Raw genomic sequence first — 14,209 nt, 5'->3', positions numbered from 1 at the left:
GGGCCCGGCCCGCGGTCGGAGGAGGTGGCAAGGTTGAGGAGCGGAGGCTGGGGTAGCGCCCGATTCCGCTTGGCCGCGCGCACGCGGGTCGCTGAGCCCGGTCCCCGGCGCTGTGTCCTCCGAGCCGCCGGCCCCTGCGTTCTTCTCCGAGCGGCTGCTCGCCGGTCCCGCTGCTCTTAAAGGGCCCGCGCCGCCCCACAGCCCGCGGGGGGCGAGGACCGAGAAGGCGAGAGCGGCGCCCGCAGCGCGGGCCGAAGGGGAGCGGGTGTGAATCCAGGACTGAGAGTCAGCAGCGAAAGGTCGACTTGGGAGCCATAAAGAAGGGGAGCTGGAGTCACTCCGTGGAGACAATAGCAGTGACGGCAGGAGGGTGTCTCTGCACATAAGCCTGCCTCCAGAGATTTTCCTCAGCTTTAGCCTAGAGTTCAGCCCCCTCCCATACCCAAACTAAGTACTAGTTTTTAAAACGCAGGAGTCAGGACGTTCTCCTCCCGCACTCACTTGCCCTGTCTAAGGGAGAGCACGCTAGTCAGAAGGGGAGCGCAGCTTTGGGGACGCTCGCAGGCAGCTCCAAGGTTATACCGGTACCCAGACTCCTGCGCTGACTGCAGGAACCCTTAGTCGGCCAGCCAGACTCAGGCCCCCAAGGAGGGCGCGTGGCGGGTCCTGGAGGCACCTACCTGCGCAGGGCTGTGCACAGGGCTCACAGACATTGCCTCGGACATCCCCGCATATGCATTGTCATTCTCTCCCTAAGCTTGAGCGACGGGTCCCCTAGAGCACTTGAGGCTCCTGTCCCCACCCTGCGCTTTCCCCATTCCTCAGGCAATTCCTCCCGGCCCCTGCCTGCCCCAGCCTTTGTGTCTTCAAGGGGTAAGTAGGTTAGCCCGCGAAGACACGTGACCTGAGCTTCTAAGTTCCCACCTGTCACACAGCAGAAAGGCTGAGAGGGAAGCGGCTGAGACTGTCGGGGGCCACTGCCGCGCTGAGCCTTCTGACTGCAGCAGCTGAGAGAGAGGTTACTAGCAGTCAAACCCTGTCTCTCTGCAGCTGGTAGGCTGGAGGCTCCAGCCGGGCATCTCCTAGCCTGCTCCCTAACTGTGAGGTTGGTGTGGGATTGGGATACAGCCTGTCCTCCCTCCAGCCCCTGAAGCAATCACCATCATTCCTCGGGACCAAATATGCCACTCTTCCCCCATTTTCCAGGTTAAATGCCAGTGTTTCTCTATAGACTCTGCAGTCGCCCAACAGTTGTTTACCGAGCAACTGCTCTGTACCAGGCATCTCCGCATTTAATCTCCGTCAGCGATAGGACAAACTGAGGGATAGGAACTTAAGCAATATACTCCCAAGGGGCACGTCTAGCTGGTAGTAAAGCTGAGCATGAACCTTAAAGTCCCTTTTGCCCATTCTGCTAATTGGTTCTGTCATAACCAAATGCACTGTCTCCCTCCGTTTTCCAGAGAGGCTCTTCCCCCCCCCCCCCCCGCCCCCAGACTCTCTTTAAACAACCTAGATGGGACTGGGACCTGCGGTCCTGTCGCCCCAGCCTGCCAAGGTGCTGGGGCTGAATGCCTTCACCACCACATTCAGCTCACCTTCCCCACCTCCTAATGCCTCTCCTCCCCACCACCCCCTGCCAGACAACTTTCCAGTTCCAGGAAGTTTCTTCTCCCATGAGGGAAACACTATCTCCCATTCTCCATCCTCTTTTTAAAATTACTGCATGTTTGTAATACATAAAAATTACAGTTCTCTAGGGGCATTGGTACATATATATCACATCTGAATAATTTTTATTTCCCCTTCCTTTCCCCAGTCTCCCCTTCCATTCTCTTTTATTTATTTATTTTTTCTCTTTTTTTGAGACAGGGTCTCACTGTGCAGTTCAGGCTGGCCTTGAGCTCACTTTGTAGCCCAGGCTGGTCTCCAACTTGCAACGATCCTCCTGCCTCAGCCTCCTGAGTGCCAGGATTACAGGTGTGCGCCACTATGCCCAGCTATTTATTTTTTTTCTTTAAGACAGGGTCTTGCTATGTAGTTCAGGCTAACCTCAAACTTGTAGCACTGCTGCTGCCTCAGCCTCCTGAGTGCTCATTTTCCCATCTTCTAAGACCAACAGTCCCTGTCTTCTGTCAGCTTTCCACACTGTGAGAAGCACATTCTATGCCCAAGCTGTGGTCCTGAGCCTTGCCTGAGAGCTGGTCTCTCTTGGGGCGCTTTTGAAAGTTTTTCAGATACCATTCCAGACAGTCATTCTCAGGATAGGGGGAAACCCAGGCCACAGTATTTTTAGAAGCCCCAGGGTAATCTTCCAGGGCAGCAAAACTAAGAGCTGCTGCTCTACAGAAACTTTCTGCTCCTTGGGTAACAGACCCTGGCACATGCCCACAGTTGGCCCAGGGCCTCTCTTCCCTGAGCAGGACTCCAATGCTCCGGATGCCTTCTTCCCACTCTGTGAGCTGTTGTCCACGTCCAGAGCTGCGAGTCAGAGGATCTGTGTTCTTACCTAGCACCGCTTCTCTCCAGTTCTGAATTTTATTTTCATGTTTTGAGAAACTATGGCCGCTTAGTACTTACCATCTTATGGGGTACAATGTGATATTCCAATAAATGAAAACAATGGGTGATGATTTTATCAGGTTACTTGGCATATCCATCACCCATTGGTCATTTCTTTGTGTTGGGAACATTAAAAGTCCTCTCTACTATCCTGAAACGCACAGTTAATTTTTGGCAACCAGCTCCCGTACCCTGTAGAACACTAGAAGTTAATCCTCCTATCCTGTCACACCCTGTACGTGTTAGCCAGCCCGTCTCCCGCCCTCCTCTCTTAAGCAAATCCCCCACCACCACCCGCTGAACCTTATCTGAGTAACAGGAATGATAAAGTAACTGTGCATTGTCTCCAAAGATTCTAATGCAGGTCAGATGTCCAAGTGCTTAGCAATAGATGATGATTTTTATTAGTATATATTTGGAATACATAATATATTCGTGGAATACTGGTCCTTTTCCTGGGGGTGGGAGGGTTGATATAGGGTCTCACTATGTAGCCCAGGCTGGCCTCAAACTCATACTGATTCTCCTGCCGCAGCCTCCTGAATGCTGGGATTACAGGTGTGCGCCATTACACCCAGCATACTAGTCCTTTTTATTTCCCCTTCCCCTCCTGCTCTTCCATCTCCCCCATCTCCATCTCCCCTTCCCATCGCCACAGGATGCTTTTTTGGACACAGGATCTTGCTATGTAGTTCAGGCTGCCTTGAACCCACTATGTAAAGTCCAGGCTGGCCTCAAACTTGCAGCCGTCCTCCTTGTTACGGCTTGTATCTAGATCCTCCTTGTTACGGCTTGTATCTAGATGTATCTCACGCACTCCTAGGTAGGGCTCTGGGGAGGTGACTGGGTCATGGGGGTGTGATACCCATCCCTGGATTAGTCCCCTGATGGCTTTATAGCTGGGTGTGATGTTGGGAGGTGAACTCTGGGGGGAAGAGGTGAGTTACTGTGGATTCGGCCTGGAAGGATAATATCCCTCTTCCTCCCTTGATTCTGCTGTTTCTCCTTCCTGCCTGCCCTGCCATGAGCTGTTTCTCTTTGGCCACAGCCCTCTGCCATGTTGTCCTGCCTTGGAATCAGCCAACTATGAACTGAAACCTCTACAGACTGTGAACCAAAATTAATATCTCCTCTTTTAACTTGAGGGTGTCAGGTATTTAGTCCCAGCAATGAGAAAGTAACTAAGACACCCCTGCCTCAGCCTCCCAAGCGCTGAGATTACAGGCATGTACCACCACATGAGCATATATGGTTTTTTTTCTCAAGAACAGACAATACATCTTTACTATGAAGGTCACACATACCATAGTTTTGGGTCAGTTCCTTTCCCCAGAAGGCTCTCCCACTTCCTTGGCAAAGAAAGGAAGCTACATTTACTGCATAGCTACTACACGTGGGGCACCTAGTACAGAGATGTGATCTCTGAGGAGGGGTATGTCTGTCTTTCTCTTTCTCCTCTGTATTCCTAAAAGCGTTATACAGAAAATGCATTCAAGCCGGGCGTGGTAGCACACACCTGTAATCCCAGCACTTGGGAGGCTGAGGCAAGAGGATCGCCAGGAGTTTGAGGGCAGCCTGGGCTACACAGTGAGTTCAAAGCCAGCCTGAATTACACAGTGAGACCCTATCAAAAAAAAAAAAAAAAAACTAAACTAAAAAAAGAAAAAACACATTCAATAAATACTTGTTGCCTCGGGGCTGGGGATTTAGCTCAGTGGCAAAGCGCCTGCCTGGCAAGCGCAAGGTCGTGAGTTCGGTTCCCGGTACCGGAGAAAAACCAAAAAAAAAAAAAAATTCCTGTTGCCTCAAAGTTCTGACCAGTCCTATGAGGTATCACCTTATGTTTCAGATAAGGCAACTGAAGCTCAGAAATGTCCAGTACAAGTTTAAGGTCACACATCTGATACGATGGCTGCAGGGGTTCAAATCTAGGTCTTAGTGGTTCTAAACTATAGCCTTGGTGTACATCTGTAATACTAGCACTTAGGAGGCTGAGACAGGAGGAATGCTGGTGGAGGATCACAAGTTTGCAGGAGGATCATAGGCACATCTCAAGTTCGAGGTCAACCTGAGCTACATAGTGAGACTCTGTCTCAAAAATGCCAAAAATAAAAATAATAAAAATTTTTAAAAAACTATGACTTTATTATGTGAGATTCCATTCCCCTGCACAGAGCTTATTCTATGGTATAGAACCTATCTAGGGCTAAGGATATAGTGCAAAGGCAGAGCACTTGCCTATTGTCTACCATATGCAAGGCCTTGGGTTCCATCCTCAGCAATAAAAAACAAACAAAAAACTTCTCTAACTTGCCGGAAGGCCACCAGCGTAGACCTGCCCCATCCTGGCAGTACTCGCCAATCCCACCATATGGCTTCCTTTGACTTCTAACAACATGCTTCTAACTCCTAGAATAGACTAGGGACCACACTTTGCAGAACACTGCTCAAAAGAACCCCCTTTACTTAGCCTAGAACTCATCATTTCAGAATACACTTTTCCCACCACAGACTTCCCCTAAAGCCCAGATGGGCCTTCTCCCATCTCCCCAGATAGATCTCCTCCCATTTCAGAGGACTAATCTTGAAACAGGATTTCGCTTTGTAGTGCAAGCTGGTCTTGAACTCACCAAGTAGCCCGGCAGGCCTTGAACTCACAGCGATCCTCCTGTCTCAGCTCCCAGAGCGCTGGGATTCCAGGCATGCACCACCATGCTGGGTTTGATTCTTCCTTTTTTTTTTTTTGGTATTTGAAATCGAACTCAGAACCTCATGCTTGCCAGGCAGGCACTGTGCCGCTGAGCGATATCCTCAGCACCAGACTCTTCCTTGTTTCCCAGCTCCCACCTCAGGCCCCCTCACCTTTACCACCTGGCATGAACTCTTTCTAGGGCGGGTTCCTAGACTCAGGCTCACAAAGGTTGATGATAATTAGCTTAAGAGGAGCAAAGCAGAAGCAGAAAATTCTCATCTCAGCTTAGTGCTGGGAGCTAATCTAAGTGTTGCTCTGGACAGGGATTTGTGGGAGAAGCAGTTGGTAAGGAGCTTTATGGACCTCTGGGGGAAGGAAGGTGGCAAGGCCCTATAGGATCCAGAAAAGGCCTCAGCTGGAGACTTTGGAACGGAATCAGTTCTGCTTCCATGACCCGGCTCCTTTTTTCACTGAGCCTCCCTGGCCTATCCTGACCTAGTCCTCTCAGTGCATTCATCAAGGGAAGGGCCCTCTGCTGGCTACTTGAGAAGGTGCAGCAACTGACAGAAGCCTCTCTCCCTTAGCTGGCGTCCCTCTCCAGGGCAGGACATGGCAAGAAAGTCTGTATTTCTGGGTCCCCAATGGCAGGGGCTGTACTGATTGCTGTTCTTGAACTTTGACATGAGGCAGTCTTTACTGTTGCTACAGTTGTTTCTTTGAGAAAAGGTCTCACTATGTAGCTCAGGCAGGCCTCAAACCACACCCAGCAGCAGTTATGGTTTGTTTTTTTTTTTTTGGCTGAGACAGGGTTTCACTATGCAGTTCAGCCTGGCCTTGAACTCACTTTGTAGCCCAGGCTGGCCTCAGACTCTCAGAGATCCTCCTGCCTCAGCCACCAGAGTGCCAGGATTACAGGCATGTGCCACAACTTCCAGCCTAACATTTGTTGAAGTTAGAAGAATATAACAAAATCAAGTAATACTGACATGCATATTAAAAGTGCAGCACTCCTTTTTTCTCCTTTGGTAAGAAGAAAGTAAGTGCTGGGTGTCGTGGTGTATTCCTGTAATTCTGGCAGTAAAGCAGGCTGAGGCAGGACGATCACCTCAAGTTCAAGGCCAGCCTGGGGTACGTAGTGAGCAGCTGGCTCTCCAAAGTGGTAGAGTACCAGTGTTTTCTGCCCAAGTCTTTCTTTGTTCTCCTAGAACTTGAACTCTTGCTACATCCTATGGCTTTGCAGAACCAGCCTCAGGTCCTGTCTTCCCCAGCTTTTTATTTAAAAATAAAAAAATAAACTAATAGTTTTCTGCTTCTGCTTTGCTCCTCTTAAGACAGGACCTGTCTTCCCCAGCTTTGCTCTGGGATTTACCTGTTCCCCTTCTCTAACACAAAGGCAGACAGGTCAGAGGTCATTGTTAACTCATTCCTTCTACTCTGATGACCTTGGTCCCACCCTGCAGCCTACTTCCTGGTGGACATATTCCAGACCCTGAATAGCTCCCGTCGCTTCTGCCCGAAGCTCTTTCCTGCCTGTCCATCATCAGCGGCCTCTTGCAGCCTCCAGCCTTTTTACTCTAACCAGCAGCTCCAGATTCCCTGCTGTCTGCACCCATGACCCCGCTCCCATGGGTGTCTATGCTATGGGTGTCTTGCTCCCAACCCTGTGCAGTCCACTCACATGCTGTCACCGTGGCTCTACCCTTCTGCTTTTGTTCCAGGGTGCCAGTATGAAGCTGCTACTGCCTGACCTTGGTCTTCCAACAACTTGGTTTTTAGGTGATCTCATGTCATTGTAAGAGAAACGAAGGTACTGTGTACTCAAGTATTGTCTCCTTACCTTGAAGAATTTTTTTAAAAATTTCTTATATGGACTCAAGAGTTCCTGTGCCCATCTCTGAGGACTAGCCCCAAGAAAGAAAGCCGGGCATGGTGGCACATACCTGTAATCCCAGCACTTGGAAGATTAAGGCAGAAATCACCTCAGGCTCAAGGCCAGTCTGGGCTACATACTAAGTTCAAGTCCAGCCTACACTATACAAGACCCTGTCTCAGAAAAAAACAAGGTGTAAGTGTCTGCCTGGCAAGCACAACATCCCGAGTTCAATTCCTGGTACCACCCCCCAGCCCCTAAAAAGGGAAGGAATACCACCTTCAAACACCTGGGCTCCGTTCCTGCACATCCTTTAACAAAGAGTAAGAAATGGTATCTTCTTACTCCAGATACTGTGTAATTTCATGGATTTTCTCTGAGACAGGATATGGTCCTTAACCCAGGATGGCCTTGAATACAACAATCCTCCATCAGCCTCTGGAGTGCTGACTACAGGGGTGCCACCACACCTGCCTCTTCAGATTTAGTATTTGTTTGAATTACACAGCATATAAAAAATGAAGTGCCACAATCTTTGCAGGGTTTAGTATTTAGTCATTTGTCTTGGTTAGGAGTCTCTTCTTGGGTGAAGCCTTCCTAATCTGCTTCTCTGGTAACGCTATCTACTCTGATGTTTGTCTCTGTGGTGCTGGGGACTGAACCCAGGGCCTCATGCATGCTAACCATGGGCTCTACCCCTGAGCTCCATCTCCCAGCATCTACTCTTTGGGCTCCTAGATGTACTCCACTGAGTCCGTCACTGTATACCCAGTCCTCCCTCATCTCTACGCTGCAAGTCCCTGCAAGGTAGGGACCAGGTTTGACTCATCCTTATATCCTTAGCACATGTGCCGAGACAACAGCTGGAACTCAGTAACAGCTGACGAACGAGATTTTTTCTTTTTTAATTCTACCTGTAATAGGCATACCTTTTTTTTGTATTAGTTTATTTTTTTATTTTTAAAGAAGTTTTATTTAGCTTGCAGGCATACTGTTTTTGTAGTAACAATTAAGGCTGGGATGCAATTCAGTGGTAGAACACTTGTCCAATGTACATAAGGCCTTGGACCTCATTCCCAATACAGCCCACCGCTAAAAAAAATCTTTTAAAAACATCACACAGATCTTTCTTGCTAAGTTCCTGTCTGTCCAATACCCCTGAAAGTACTTCCTTGACCTCTCCAGACTGCCAGAGACCACAAAAATGGAGCAGGGGCTGACACATGAACAGGCCTGAAGAATGGTTATTTTATGGGGTTTCAACCTCTATATACTTTCCCCAAGAAAATGGACATCCAGGAACACAGATTTCTAATTTGATACCTGGGCCCAGGAGTACTTGGCACTAGTCACGATCCCTCCATCCTAGCTTCCTTCAGTCTCACAGTACAGAACCTGACCCTCGAGGCCTCAGGTGCTAACAGGACTGACAGTGCAGCCCTGGTCTGCTGCATCATCGTTCTTGTCCATTCTACAGTGCTACTACTGCCCACTTAACACTAAGTGCTAGGGTCTCCATGGAGCTGGCAGATGCTTTAAGAAATGAACAAGTTCTACCAAAAGGAATACCATGGTGGCGCATGCCTGTAAGCCTAGCACTTGGGAGCCTCAGGCAAGATCACTGCAAATTCAGGGCCAGCCTGGGCTACTTAATGAGTTCAAGCCCAGCCTGAACTACATAGCGAGACCCTGTCTCAAAAAAAAAAGTTCCACCAAAGGGGAACAACATGAGAATTAAACAAACCACCTCCATCAGTAAAAGGGAAAGAAGACTAAATATTCAGCTCCTCTTTTGGGAAGCTGTATCTTCATCACCTACTTAACTGCCACAAAACTTAGAGAAGTAAGAACCCAAGTGTTTCTTTATTACCAAAAACAATGGTTACACACACACACACACACACACACACACACACACACACACACACTGCCTCCAATGCTGTCCCTGAGGATAACCACAAATGTCCCTGGGTTTTCGAGGAACCCTTGAGAGAAATGGCTGCCTGGTTTTCAATGCCTTAAATGGTATGGAGGAAAGGGCCCTTGTAAGCGACAAACCATTCAGCATCTTTGGGCCTGTGGACTCCTAAAGATGGGAATGGATGTGAGTTCACTAAGAACTTAACTACTGTCCAGAACACTGAGGGGGTTATAGTTAAGACTGATAACAAGAACCCCACAACAATAACACATACATCCAGGATCCCCTCAAAGAATCCAAACTCCTCAGGATCCCTACAAAATGCAGTGTGGCTAAAATTGGAAGTTCTTAGAATCTGCAGAATGATGCAAACCCGGCCCACAGAGGACCACACTGTTCTCAGCACCACTCCTGAAGGCATTCATTGGCAAAGGCTGCCCACTGGGGACACTACTATCTGCCTGGCTCAATCCCCAAGGCCCAGGTTAGGAATGATCAGACTTGGTAGCCTTCATGCCATCTGGACCTCGGGCTCCTCAGCTCCTCCTTGAAGTTTTTCTTCCAAGCCCCCTGAGGCTGGCTCAGGGACTGGGGGTGGCTCTCCCGGGGCTTCGGACAACACGTAGTACACAATCTCTCGATGGCCTTGGGCGCTGGTCTGATTCACCACATGGATAACAGGGCTTGAGCTGTCCTGAGAGGCAGAGAGGGCTGTGCCTTCACTGTGCCCACTCCCTCCTTCTGCCTCTTCTTCCGGTCCTGGCTCCCCCAGCTCTGTTTCTAGAATGATGCCCTGCAGGCTGCTCTCACTCAGCGCCACTCCCAGGCCCGAGCCCTCTTGTGGCTGCCGTAGCAGCTGCTGTGTCAGCTCCACGCTCTCATAGCGAACCAGCTGCAGCCGCATGTAGCCATCTTCATGCTCCTTGTACCTGGTGGCGGAGAAGCACAAGGGCAGCAAACAAGGGCAGAAGGATGCAAAAGGGGCCCAGACACTGGTGAGTTAAAGAGACAAATGTGAGGGACAGAACTCCTGGGATTCGGAGTGACAGGACTGAAAACAAAAGACACAGTCTTTATTGGAATACGTAAAAGAAAAGGCAAGGAAGGATCATTACTCAAAATGGAAAATTTTATGCAGAAACCCAACCCAGAGAAAGAGAATGATTCTCCATGTGGAAGAGCAGGAGCATTAAAGGGTTTGCAGAAGGCCGTGGAGGGTCAGAACCCTTAGGCTCTAGTTCTGGCTTTAGGACTATTGGTATCATTTACTGAGTCTGCCACTGTGCCCTGGATTTTAAAAGTTCAGAAAAATAACCTTGGCCCACTACACTGCTGTTGGACTCTATGAGGGTGGAGCCTACAGAGATGGCAGACGTTAGCGTGCTACCAACTTCAAGTTTCTAACTTGTTGAAAGGTAGAGGAAGAAATGTGTGTGATCTGGGGGTAAGGTCAAGACATACCGAAAACGGGGGTGCCCTGAGGGCCACTTGAACTGGTGCTTCTTACGAAGATGCACAGTGAGGTTGTTGCCGCGCGTGAAGCACTTGTCACACACATGACACTTGTACCTTGGCTCAGAGTCTCCCTGATGGGGAGGGGAGGGGAAGGGAGGGGAGGAAAGGAGAAGTGAGGCCAGGCTCCCCCACACTCCTGCCAGCCCTTCCCCACCGCCCGCCCCACTTACTTCATGCACTCTTCGGTAATGGTACTTGATAGAGCAGAGGGTGCGGGCACTGAAGCTGCAGTTCTCAAAGTCACACCTGTAGGCCGGCCCCTTGCTGTGGGTGTCCAGGTGTTTCCGGAGGTCAATCATATTCTTGCAGCTGCCAGGAGAGGTCAGGAGGGGTTGGAGGGCCTGGGGGACCCTGGGACACAAGCTCTCTGTTTTCTGGTCCCTGGTACCCCTTACCTGTAGTCACAACAGTCACATTTAAAGGGCCGGTCGTCACTGTGGCGAAAGCGCATGTGGTTGCGGAGGGAGGAAGGCAGTGGGCAGGTCATGTCACACAGAGGGCACTTATAGTGATTCACTAAGAGGAGCAGAGAGGAGGCTGTAATCTGGGAACAGGGAACCTAGAAGGGCAGAGAGTCAGCTAGGACAGCAGCTACTCACCATGGTTGCGCATGTGGTCCCTCAACAGTCGCTCCGTGGCAAATCTCTTAGAACAGTGAGAGCACTGGAAGCGCTGCTCTGAGGTGGGGTGGGCAGAGGAAATCGGGGCTGTAGGGGCCAGTGTAGAGGCACAGAGAGGAAAACCAACCCAGGCAGGAGGGACCCACCCAAAGGGGAACTATGGACAGGACTTGGAGTTAGAAACCTGAGTTAGAAGGTCAACTTTCCCACTTACTAGCTGTGTGATCTCAGGTAAGTGGTTTAACCTCTCTGAGACTCAGTTTCCTCATCTGCAAAAATGGGAATAAGAAGCCTACCTCATGGGGCTGTTGTGAGGGTTCCCTGAGATAACTGACGTAACACACAGTGAGTACAGAATAACAAGATCTAGGAAGGGACTGTGGGAGGTGCCTGAGCCCAAAACAGGGAAGGAGCCTCGCTGCAGGTATCTCCAGTGGCCACCTTCCCTGGGAACATGCCCCGACTCCACTCCAAGCAGGATGGCCTATAGCCACAGCCACCCTCTTCTCTCTGATCGCTTACGGTCCAAGGAGGTCTGGCGACGGATGTGATCTAAGAACTTAGTGTTGTTGGCAAACATGCCCCCGCAGGTAGGGCAGGCCACCACCTTTTCCTGAGTGTGGCTACGGAGGTGCTCCCGAAGCTTACAGCGGTCCTTGAAGGTGCAGGTACAGCCTGGGAAGAAAGGCCTGGTCAGGCCCCAGTCCTGAACACCCCGAGCTGGATCTGGGAACCCAAGTCTCTGTAGCTAGCTTCTAACCAATGGTGGGGTCCCATCCCTGGCTACCACGGCCCCTTAGCACCCCAGGTTTGCTTCCAGAGGCCACAGCAGAGGAACAGCCTACCTTTCCAGCCACACAGCACGACGTGGTTGTCCTTGCCGACTGCTTGGTAGTCACAGCACAGGCAGTGCGCGTCCACATGCCGATAGAACCACTCAGGATTGTCGAAGGAGCTCTGTGCCAGGGCAACTTGGGGTGAGGATGCGGTAGTGGAAAGACTCATACCCCTAAGCCAAAGGGGGCCTTTCAGCTCTCTCCCATATTAACTAGGTGGGTTGGGAAAAGTCTGAGGAAAGGGGCTACACAGAAGTAGAAATACCAGGAAGAATCTTGGGAAATAAATAAAAGGTGCCCCAGAAAGGGTCAAGATATTGTGAGTTGATCCCAGTTTCCTTCCACCCCTATTTTTGGCACTGCCTGCTGACCTCACAATGTTCCCACAGACACAGGAAGTGGTCAGGAATGTCAGGGACGATGTTCCGGCTCTGGAAGTCCAGGATACAGGGGCTGAGGTCGGCCTGGCTTTGCAAGGCCTGTTGCCCCCACTGTTTGAGCTTGGTGTGGTAGCAGTGGAAGTAGACGTGGCGGATGAGGTCAGCTGAATTATCCAGAGAGCAGAAGCCACATTCCTGCCACAAGCAGGAGAATTCTTCTTCTGCAGAAAGGGGTTTAGAAGGAACAGTCTGATACTTTTCAAGGCTCAGACTGCCTTCCACCTGAGCTATGTACAGCAGGACTCTGACCAAGCTGACTGAGCAAACAGCAGTATCAGTCATCTTCCATTGTGTGTCAGGCATTCAAGATATATAGAAAGAGTCTCCATCCTTGTCCTCACATAGCTTTCAGCCAGGGAAATAGAACATTAATCAAATAATAACTATAAATATAAAACTGCAACTTATGACAAGTACCATGGGGTGAGGCATAGAAGATACCATAAAAGCATTAAACAGAAAGATGGGTGTGGTGGTGCACACCTGTAATCCCAGCACTCAGAAGGCTAAGGCAGAAGGATGGCTGTGAGTTCAAGGCTGGCCTGAACTACAGAGCAGAGAATCTGTCTCAGAAACATAACAAAACAAAGAAAGTATTAAACAGAAGTACTTTCATGTGGGCAGAGGTTCCTTCGGAAGTGTTCCTTGTTGAGAGCTAAAGGACAAGTATATACAAGAAGATGAAGAAGAGTGTGGTCTAGGCAGAGGCAAAGGTGTATGCAAGGCCTGTGCCAGAAACTGAGAGACAGTAAGTGCGACTAGGACAACCTCCGTGCAGAGCTTCTGCCAGTTCCTAAGGAAGATGTGCTCTCCCAACTTCAGAAACAACCAAGCGTCCTGTGCAGAAAGGTCCTGGGTTTGCTCAGCATCACAATCAATCAATCAAAATAACTGTCCCCCTTGATGGCAGGATAGAGATCATTTCTTATATCCTTGTTGAATTTTCTATAAATGAGCTTATGTTTTTATAAACCAAAAAGCAAAAGTAGGATAGTAAAATACCATTCTCCCAGGTTGTCTTTTCCCTCTGGAAAAAGGAAAGTCTCAGATTTCCCTCCTGTCCCAGCCCGTGTCCTGCTTCCTTACCAAGTGGGTTGTCCTCGTCCTCCTCTCCCTCTTCTTCCTCGGGGCTGTGTAGGTGCTGCTGCAGGTGCTGAGTGACGTGCTCGCAGAACTCCTCCATGGCTGAGCAAACAAAGGAGCAGGACCCCCACTCACACTGGAGCCCCAGGTTCTCCTTCCGTGGAACTTTCCCAGGAGGCGACATGGCCTTTACCTTAGAGGAATAGGAAGAAATTCACAGCTGCAAAGGTTCTGCCCAAACTGAGCAGGCAGCCTGCCAAGAACAAGCAGGTGTTTTACCACTGACCCATGAGAAACCCTGTGCCTTTTTCATTAAGATGGAAGAGCAGTTCCTCACACACCTGGAAGCAGTCTGGAGTTCCTGGGAAGGGAGAATGAAAACTGACACTGTTGAGCATGTGCCAGACACTGAGCTAAATACTTTAACAGACATCTCATGAAGCTTCAAGGCAACCTGTCAAGAAGCACTTGCTATGGGAGGCATGACACTGCACAAGTTCAAAGAGATGACTGCACAGTGGCTAGAGTTCAAATCCAGGCTCTGCTTCCCACCACCTACTACTGGTAACTGCGAGGCCTTGGCCAAAATGGTAAGAAAACTTTTTATTATGAATATCACACTATGTCAGGCACATTAAACATTTTATTTGCATTATATCATTTAATTGGT

The 14,209-nt window shown here is 49.7% G+C and overlaps 1 protein-coding gene across 5 annotated transcripts in view; it reads right to left on the bottom strand.

The window, feature by feature from the left end:
• Positions 1-8,760: 8,760 nt before the first annotated feature.
• Hinfp (histone H4 transcription factor) overlaps positions 8,761-14,209 on the bottom strand; it is a 10,682-nt gene continuing 5,233 nt past the window's right edge. For all 5 annotated transcript variants that reach the window (XM_005378309.2, XM_005378307.2, XM_005378310.2 and 2 more), the window contains 9 exons: positions 13,543-13,732; positions 12,388-12,617; positions 12,026-12,137; positions 11,703-11,855; positions 11,160-11,237; positions 10,956-11,076; positions 10,731-10,869; positions 10,507-10,631; positions 8,761-9,974 (listed from right to left, as the gene is read on the bottom strand). In XM_005378309.2, the coding sequence (XP_005378366.1) occupies positions 9,557-9,974; positions 10,507-10,631; positions 10,731-10,869; positions 10,956-11,076; positions 11,160-11,237; positions 11,703-11,855; positions 12,026-12,137; positions 12,388-12,617; positions 13,543-13,723 (1,557 nt within the window). In that variant the 5' untranslated portion in view covers positions 13,724-13,732 and the 3' untranslated portion in view covers positions 8,761-9,556. The remainder of the gene's footprint in view (positions 9,975-10,506; positions 10,632-10,730; positions 10,870-10,955; positions 11,077-11,159; positions 11,238-11,702; positions 11,856-12,025; positions 12,138-12,387; positions 12,618-13,542; positions 13,733-14,209) is intronic.

The sequence above is a fragment of the Chinchilla lanigera genome, unplaced genomic scaffold, assembly GCF_000276665.1.
Source record: "Chinchilla lanigera isolate Chin_1 unplaced genomic scaffold, ChiLan1.0 scaffold00011, whole genome shotgun sequence".
In the NCBI taxonomy this organism is placed as follows: Eukaryota; Metazoa; Chordata; class Mammalia; order Rodentia; family Chinchillidae; genus Chinchilla; species Chinchilla lanigera.
The sequence above is the reverse complement of the archived record's forward strand: the minus strand, read 5'-3'. Positions and strand labels throughout refer to the sequence as shown.